Below are 10,206 nucleotides of genomic sequence, written 5' to 3' on the forward strand. Positions count from 1 at the left end.
GATCGAATTTTTTTCTACAATGTAGAATTTGATTAATCTCTGATTTTTCAAAACTTCGGAATATACTATGAAAATTCAGCAAATAAAAAAGATAGGGTCGTGTGCTTGATTTTTTGCCAGTCTTATTTGAAAAATTTCCACCTCACGCAAGTTTTCATAATGGGAGTCTATGGGAAAATCGCAACTTTCGCGAATAGAATGTTTTCTACAATGTAGATTTTAATAAGACTTCTCACAGTCGTAAATATAATATGGTGAAATAAAATGTGTAGATCCGTGTGCTTATTTTTGAGATATTTGGCTATGATAAAAGTGAACCGCCAATTTCAAGCAAATTTAAGACATTATTTTAAATTATTCAAAGAGTAAGATGTTTTGATATCATATTTTAACTTTAGAAAGATAGTATCAGTACCATTTTAATAAATTTACTCACTGGTTGCCATTAATTCATAAAATGGTTTCCGTTTCCGTACGCTGAATCCAGGCATTATTCTACGTTTTCCGGATAAATAACGTACGCCATGACTTCCGGTTTATCAAACGTGCAGGACTACCTTAACTAAAATATTCCACAGTTTTTATTGCAAAAAATCATTTTTGGAAATGACAACCATGTAGAAGGTAATTCATCACATCTTGGTTGGATAAAATTTTTTCAAAATAGAGCTTATAAACTAATTTGCATGTTCATGAATGATAAATGAGAATGTAACAAAATAAGAAGAAAAATGTTAAAAATATCATATTTTTGTAAATGTAAACTTGCGTTGAGAAATTTCAGGCTATTAATCAAAAGTGCATTATTTTGTCCTTCTGTTTAGTTTGAAAAAATACTAATAGGTTGCTGATCTTATCTTACTCCAACAAACCAAACGCTCTGGTGTGAAGCAGTACGTAGAGAAATGAAACACAGAAAATTCGTTTTCAAAATAGCATGACACATTTTTGAGATATTGCATCTGAAATTCCGAAGAAACGTCTAAAATGTATTGTGGCCATTACTGCGGCTCATATGCTGTATTGTTCTACTAGTACACTAGATTCAAATATCAGAAAAAAAGATATTTTGAGATTCCTAGCAAGTACGTGTAGGTTACTTTAGAATTTACTGTCTTTGTCAAAATGCGCTTGTGTGTCAAAATTTAGATCATAGCTAACCTTATTTATACATACATATTTCTAAAACAAACTCGTCTGCAATACAGTTGATATTGGTAATTCAAAGTCAGATACAAGAAAAAAAACGTTCATAGCGGACTAGTGAAACAAATTTGTAATCGAAATGTCACTGCTGATAGGTGGGTTACTTCATAACATCAAATTTACTTGAACCATATAAACAGTTACGGCAATCATATAAAATACTTTTCGAACTGCTTTAGTATGTAATGCATACATGTGAATAAAGAAACGATACTTTTATTCAATTGATTTTATTTTTGATAAATATGCAATACTTGTGTAATTAAAATCTAATGGAAGATGCCCCTACATATCGCCTAATTTTCAGAATCTGGCTTGGATTTCTTTTGAAGACATTTTCTCTGTATTGCGCGAGTAACTAAAACTATAAATCACTAAAACTTTGAGCTGGAATTAGTTTATAAATATAACCGGACTATAATGTTCTGCTATTTTTTTAATATTCCTACGAATATTACTGTCGTCGTCATCTATATAGAAAGGTGAATTGATTTGAAATACTAAATGTTCTGCCTGTGTTACCAAATATCCTGTTATTCAGTGAATTCAATATGCTGCATCTGCCTTCTTCAGATCAATTTGATGAACAATACTGGACTTATACAGAAATGGCAAGAAAATGGCACGTGTCCTCTGACAATTTCCTATTGCAGAGCAGAGGCTTTGTTGGCACAAGACTATTTGGGTCGATACATAGACACAGTAAGTAAATCATGTATACAGGGTGCATTTTATTGGTTTTACATAATATGGCTTAGCTAAACCGAAAACTACAAGACTTTTTCTTATCAGAAACGGATGTAATGTTACTCATATGTTTCATTTGTGTCCTTCTACCAAGAATAATCATATTTATACTTTTTCGCTATCTTGTCAAAAACTGCTTGGTTGATTCTGAATTAATTTCCCAATCTTAATATGAAAAACAATTTAAGGTAGTTCTGCACGTTAGGATCGAATTTTTTTCTACAATGTAGAATTTGATTAATCTCTGATTTTTCAAAACTTCGGAATATACTATGAAAATTCAGCAAATAAAAAAGATAGGGTCGTGTGCTTGATTTTTTGCTAGTCTTATTTGAAAAATTTCCACCTCACGCAAGTTTTCATAATGGGAGTCTATGGGAAAATCGCAACTTTCGCGAATAGAATGTTTTCTACAATGTAGATTTTAATAAGACTTCTCACAGTCGTAAATATAATATGGTGAAATAAAATGTGTAGATCCGTGTGCTTATTTTTGAGATATTTGGCTATGATAAAAGTGAACCGCCAATTTCAAGCAAATTTAAGACATTATTTTAAATTATTCAAAGAGTAAGATGTTTTGATATCATATTTTAACTTTAGAAAGATAGTATCAGTACCATTTTAATAAATTTACTCACTGGTTGCCATTAATTCATAAAATGGTTTCCGTTTCCGTACGCTGAATCCAGGCATTATTCTACGTTTTCCGGATAAATAACGTTACGCCATGACTTCCGGTTTATCAAACGTGCAGGACTACCTTAACTAAAATATTCCACAGTTTTTATTGCAAAAAATCATTTTTGGAAATGACAACCATGTAGAAGGTAATTCATCACATCTTGGTTGGATAAAATTTTTTCAAAATAGAGCTTATAAACTAATTTGCATGTTCATGAATGATAAATGAGAATGTAACAAAATAAGAAGAAAAATGTTAAAAATATCATATTTTTGTAAATGTAAACTTGCGTTGAGAAATTTCAGGCTATTAATCAAAAGTGCATTATTTTGTCCTTCTGTTTAGTTTGAAAAAATACTAATAGGTTGCTGATCTTATCTTACTCCAACAAACCAAACGCTCTGGTGTGAAGCAGTACGTAGAGAAATGAAACACAGAAAATTCGTTTTCAAAATAGCATGACACATTTTTGAGATATTGCATCTGAAATTCCGAAGAAACGTCTAAAATGTATTGTGGCCATTACTGCGGCTCATATGCTGTATTGTTCTACTAGTACACTAGATTCAAATATCAGAAAAAAAGATATTTTGAGATTCCTAGCAAGTACGTGTAGGTTACTTTAGAATTTACTGTCTTTGTCAAAATGCGCTTGTGTGTCAAAATTTAGATCATAGCTAACCTTATTTATACATACATATTTCTAAAACAAACTCGTCTGCAATACAGTTGATATTGGTAATTCAAAGTCAGATACAAGAAAAAAAAACGTTCATAGCGGACTAGTGAAACAAATTTGTAATCGAAATGTCACTGCTGATAGGTGGGTTACTTCATAACATCAAATTTACTTGAACCATATAAACAGTTACGGCAATCATATAAAATGCTTTTCGAACTGCTTTAGTATGTAATGCATACATGTGAATAAAGAAACGATACTTTTATTCAATTGATTTTATTTTTGATAAATATGCAATACTTGTGTAATTAAAATCTAATGGAAGATGCCCCTACATATCGCCTAATTTTCAGAATCTGGCTTGGATTTCTTTTGAAGACATTTTCTCTGTATTGCGCGAGTAACTAAAACTATAAATCACTAAAACTTTGAGCTGGAATTAGTTTATAAATATAACCGGACTATAATGTTCTGCTATTTTTTTAATATTCCTACGAATATTACTGTCGTCGTCATCTATATAGAAAGGTGAATTGATTTGAAATACTAAATGTTCTGCCTGTGTTACCAAATATCCTGTTATTCAGTGAATTCAATATGCTGCATCTGCCTTCTTCAGATCAATTTGATGAACAATACTGGACTTATACAGAAATGGCAAGAAAATGGCACGTGTCCTCTGACAATTTCCTATTGCAGAGCAGAGGCTTTGTTGGCACAAGACTATTTGGGTCGATACATAGACACAGTAAGTAAATCATGTATACAGGGTGCATTTTCGTGGTTTTACATAATATGGCTTAGCTAAACCGAAAACTATCCATTGCAACAGCAATATTTACAAACTTTACAGTACAGTTGCAGAAAGACACGTTTACTTTCTTTTGCAAATATCAGTTCGCTTTGATCAGATTCAGAGTTATTATTTTATTTTTCGATTTGTTTAGCTAATGATTTTGAAAGTATTATAAATGATCTGCATGCGTGTAATTTGCGAATTCAATACGCAGCATCTGCCTTTTTCAGACCGATTCGATCAATAATGTTGTGAAAATATGGACAAGAAATGACACGTGTCCTCCGGTAAGTTTCTGTGCGAGTATATTGTTTGAAAAAAGTATTCATTCACATGTCAAAATATTTTAAATTTAGGCCAGCAGATTTAGCGAAGAAGCTGTATAAATTATTCCATAAAGCCATATAGAGAAAACTTTTTCGCCTCCTGGCAGTTATGTTTTTAACAAGAATGAATGATTTTATTGAATTTGGTAGAACTGTTGAGGTATTTTGAAGTTTTCCATATAGCCATATAGGGAAAACTGGCCCGCCCCCTGGCGATCATGTTTTTAAATGAAACAGAATGATTCGAAGAAAGTTTTAGAGGCCCACTTAAGGAACACTGCTGTAAAAAATATTTTATAATCGAGCCAGCGGTTTGAGAGGAGAACATTTTCAATCTTTTCTATAGAGCCATTTAGGTTTAATAAGTATTTTTGGTTTGTACTAAGTTTGAAATTGAAATTTCAATTGCTTACTTTACAAGAACTTCAAGATTAAAATCCGGCTAAAACTGACAATCGATACTAAACAGTCACTCGAAAATAGCCAAGAACTTAACATATGATTTGACAAGTGCACTTTAGATATCACTGACAAATAAAGTTTCATTATCAAACTCAGATGAGACTGAACATGTTTTGTGTACATGAGGCCAGAAGGCCACATTGCAATACGAAACATAATGATTCGAAGGAATTTGTAGGAGGTTATCCAAGGAACAATGCTGTCATTTTAAAAAAAAAATCAAATTAGCGGTTTCAGAAAGTCATGTAAATAACATTGCTGTTATATTTCTAGAATTTAGCAAAAGGGTCAGCAAAGGAATAATGCTGTCAAATTATTTCGAAATAGAGCCAGCGGTTTCAGAGGAGAATATTTCAAATTTCATTTCGGACGACAAACGGACGGACGACGGACATTCAACGATCCTTAAAGCCCACTATGAGCACTTTGTGCTCAGGTAAGCTTAAATATCTTAATGTTTAAGTGTCACTGCCTTTCACTGTGCCTATAATAAAGTTTTAGTCAAATTACGTTGCTGATTTTACACTTATGTTTAAAATATGTTATCCTGGTCGAATTTGAAATGACTTTCTGTTGACAAATAACATTATATCATGCTCAGAGAGTTCAAATGGTAGTACAGTTTCAATGCTCTATCAGTGGCGCGTACAAATGTTCCTGTTTCCATAGACTGGATTGTCAAAGGACATGCGTTTTTTCTTTTGTAAATTATAAGCTAGCGTTCAGAAACAGACCATTGATCTATCATATGTAGATTAAGTTGAAATCACTGATTTATATGCTTTACTATTCCTCATTGAATTAGAGCTATAACTACAGGCGATTTATACCCCAGATTCCACTTTGATACAAGAGAAATAACAATTGGTGATTTTGACATTTGACCTTCAAGTGTTAATTTGGCTTCGAAGCAAGTGCTCTGGGTTATGCTTGGTTATGCACTGTGCATGCCATTATGATAAAGTTAATTATATGAAAAGTCTACTTATGTTAAAGAAGATATGGAGCGGACACAAATTTAAGCAATTAGATCTTTGCCTTTTAAGTGTGGCCTTGACCTTGGACCTAGAAATCTGGGTTGTGCCACTAGTGTCGTCTTGATGAGGTTAACAATTGATGCTTATTTTATAAAACTCATTCTAGTAGTTCAGAAGACATGAAGTGGATATAAACTTCAGCTATTTGACCTTTGACCTCCTAGCGTTACATTTACCTTGGACTAAGTGCCCCGTGCCGTTTCCTCTGCAAGCAGTTTTGATAAGGTATACAAATGGTGAGAATTTAATAAAACTATTTCGAGCGGTTTTTGCGATATTGAGCAGACACGAGGTCAAGCTATTTAATCTTTCATCACTAAACGTGACCTTGACCTTTGTCCTGGTGACCTGTTATCTTGGCTCTGCATGTCGTCTTGATGAGGTAAATAACTGATGCTAGTTTTATGAAAGTCTTCCCAACGGTTTAAAAGATATGGAGTGGACATGGACTTTCGGCCTCATAGAGTGGCTTTGTCCCTGGACTTAGTTACCGGAGCTGTGCGCTCTGCACGTCGTTGTGTTGAGGTTAACAATTTATGCTAGTGTTATGAAATATAATCTGGAAAGTAGATCCATCGGAGGCACCGATAACAATGCAAACAATAGCAGACTCGGTTTGATCGAGTCTGTTCATGAGCAGTAATGGAAAATGCAACACTGCCCACGCCCCCTAGCACTGGCATTAGCAGTATTCAATTTTCAAATCAAAATGAGTTGAGATCAATGATCCAGAAGGGCCAGAAAATATAACAACACTGAGATGAAGTCGGGGCGACTCTTACCAGCGGATAAAAAGGTATAGAGCAGAAACGAAGTTAAGCTACTTGAAATTTTGAACTCAAGATGTTACCTTAACCATGGCCCTAGTGACCTGGGTTTTGCACTCTGCATGACGTCTTGTAAACAATTAACGCAAGTTTTATGAAATTCTTCAAACGGTCGAGGCAATACAAAGCGGACAGGAAGATAAATTCTTTGACATTTGGCCTTCAAATCTAACCTTGACCTTGGACCTAGTGACAAGTGTTCATGTGGTTCAAGTGATATCAATACTAAAGAACAGATATGCAAGATTCCAGTATCGCTACTATATACTTTTATATGGAGGAATAACAAGTATTAAAACAGTCTTGTAACAGCAGTATATACAAAATGATCTGTGTCTATTTAAGGTGCAAATATTAGATACACTTGATGAATATTTCTATCATCGTCATCGGCAAAAAGGGGTCTAATTTCTATTCAACTTTTTATTACATCTACTTTTTCAGACCTTTTCATTGTTTTATACAGAGACGAAACAAACGAAATTCGAATGCGGGTTCCTAAGAAGAATCCTGTTTCCGTCCTTTAGAGAAACACGCAGTTTAGCCCACACGAAGGTTAAAACTTGCCAAGATTCAATAAACTCAGTAAGTAGATTTTGTTCACCATGAAGAGTGGACTTTATTCTTTCGTGTCTACTCAGAAAATTGCTTAGCTTAACTGAACACAATTGCATAATTATGTAGCTATTCCCATCCAACAGTTCAGCTAAAAATGCCTCAATATAGGATCGAAATGTATCTTACAATTTACTATAAAAAAGTTACTTTAGAAGAGTCCATAGAATTACAATTATTAGAAACAAGCAGGATATCTGTTTGTTTATACAGTCCCTGGCTCGCGGATTTTTCAAAGTCCGCGCTTCCCCGCGATTGGACCCTAGCGCGGACAATTTCCTGACCCGCTGGGATGCGCGTTTTTTCATGCATCTCCGCAACACATTTTACAGCTTCCGCCGCGACCAAATGCAATAAAATCGATTGCGGTGTCCCGCGATGACGGGTCGCGGCGCATCGCGATGAAGTGCCGGTGGTTCGCGGTGAATTGCGATGAATCGCCGCGATTTACAGGTAAATGCAGTAGCCTGTTGTACTGTTTACATTTCAACATTTGTACATGTAAGAAATTAAGAAATTAAACAATGTTTTATATTTTTGAATAATTTATTTCTTCGTACTTTTCTGTTTCAAGTATTTTTTCCATTAAATCATATAGTTTAATAAATGTACGGATTTGTTTTAAACATCAGGATTATGAAATTTAATATCATATGTCATTGAACTCGTATAATACATGTATATATTCGTGTACTATACTGTGTAATTTGTTAATTCATTTAAACAAGATGAAAGTAAATAGTGTTTTGTATTTTGCAAGCATTAATTTCTTCAAACTATTCTATTTCAAGTATTATTTCCATTAAATTCTATAATTTCATAAATGCACAAAAAGACTGTTATTATTTTTAAAACTCCAGCGTTATGTAATTTCATTGAACTCGTATACTATAATTAGCTAATTCATTTTAACCAGGTTTTTTGGTTTTGAATAATATTGCACCAATATTTAATTAAACACTTTTGACGTTGAAGTAATTGATGTTGATGACAGAGGTGCGATAAATACATCACGCATCGAAAATTTGATTTCATTCATCAAAGTATTGTGGTCGATAATTGCCCCAAATTCAATGATGCCGATTTGTTTTAATTTTGAGATATGAATTTAATTATATTTGATTACTGATTTGAGTGTTTCATGCCATGTTCTAAGATTTTCACTGGTCAGTTCGTTAACCAATAAAAATGTTACTAGTCAAGCATTATAAGTACACGTGAAATTTAAATACTTGAAAAAAGTCATTGTTCAATATAGTTGTGATATTGTGTTAAAACTTTTAGATTTACGCTGGAATAAGAAAGTAACTTATAATGGCACTTCGTCAACGGACGAATCAAATTTCGCAGTGTTTTCTATTACTTATGTACAGTATATGATATAGATCTATGCGATAATTATATTAAGACGTTTATTTGCAGACATCAAAAGGGAAACCAAAAGCTAAGGTTATTAAGTCTGTGGCACCAAAATCGATAGCACCAATTCAACCAGAAAACACACAACAACAACAACAACAACAGGAAAACAACATCAACATTGTAAATCAAGAAAACAATCCAGTAGAACCAGCACATCAACAGGAAAACGAACAACAACAGCACGAGAACAATCAACACGTGCATCAGCCGGAAAATAATCCAATAGAAACGACTCAACATCAGGAAAACGAACAACAACAATAAAACAATGAATACGTGCAGCAACAAGAAAACAATCCAGTAGAACCAGTACATCCACAACAGAGTGCTCTTGAGATGGAAACACCATCAAGATCAGATTTTATGTTTAGGTTAAGTCGATCGAATATGTTACCAGGTCCCTTTCAGTCATTTTTAAATTCTCAGGACAGTGTGAACAAAAATATAATCAAACAGCTGGAAAAAGCAACGCGCGGCATTGAATCACTGAATAAGGAGCTCCATGAAATTCGTCAGGAAAACCGTGTCATGAGGGGACAGTTAGACGCATTACTTGCTTCACGCGCTAGTACCGCTCCAGCTCAAGTAACAAACAATTTCGAGAGAAGTGAACATTCTATATCATTGCAAAGTGTTCCGTCAGAGTATAGTATTAGTGAGGAGGAACTTGCTAGTATTAAACGCGATTCAAAAGGTGCAGGAAACTTCGGTGCTCAGCTTGTGAAAAGACTATTCCCTGAATTATTTGGCCCCACAAATCTACGCCATCAGTATAATTGGTTTGGGGGCGGTGTTAAATCGAAGCAGGAACTCTGTCCAGAAAGAAAATCTGTAGTGAAACAATACGTTACGTTTTACTATCCTGAGCTAGTAGATGCCGAACAGTGGCGAGACAGAGTAGTGCCTAAAATAAATGAGCTCCTAAGGCGAAAAGACAAACTACCAAGTGCATTGAACTGCGACCAGCCTCAAAGATCTCAGATTCCTTTACCAGAGCTCACACCGACCACATACAGATCATTGCTAGATTACTACGGCGGCGCTCAAATTTAGATGACATACATGAAGTTTCATTTGTTCGCTGTATATTTCAGTACAAGATACATGATCAATAGAATTTTTCATTGCGTGTAAAAAATGTTAAACTGTAGGCTAACCATGCTTTATTTGTGGACACAATAGAATTTTTCATTGCGTGTAAAAAATGTTAAACTGTAGGCTAACCATGCTTTATTTGTGGACATAAAAACATATTATACTGGCATACTGTTTGACAGTGCTCAGATAGTATCATTTTTTTAAATTGAAAAGCATGAACAAAATGAGCTTCTCGTTTTATTTTAAGTATGTAAGTTGTTGTTCATACTGTACTTAATTAATTAAATACATGCATGTGTAGTC

The 10,206-nt window shown here is 34.0% G+C and overlaps 1 protein-coding gene across 1 annotated transcript; it reads left to right on the forward strand.

Moving 5' to 3' along the window:
* The first annotated feature begins 9,073 nt into the window (after positions 1-9,073).
* On the forward strand, positions 9,074-9,957 carry LOC128551844 (BEN domain-containing protein 3-like). Its single transcript, XM_053532764.1, has one exon. The coding sequence runs from the start codon at positions 9,142-9,144 to the stop codon at positions 9,856-9,858; it is 717 nt and encodes a 238-aa protein (XP_053388739.1). The 5' UTR covers positions 9,074-9,141; the 3' UTR covers positions 9,859-9,957.
* Positions 9,958-10,206: the final 249 nt, after the last annotated feature.

The sequence above is a fragment of the Mercenaria mercenaria genome, unplaced genomic scaffold (genome assembly GCF_021730395.1).
Source record: "Mercenaria mercenaria strain notata unplaced genomic scaffold, MADL_Memer_1 contig_1755, whole genome shotgun sequence".
Classification (NCBI taxonomy): domain Eukaryota; kingdom Metazoa; phylum Mollusca; class Bivalvia; order Venerida; family Veneridae; genus Mercenaria; species Mercenaria mercenaria.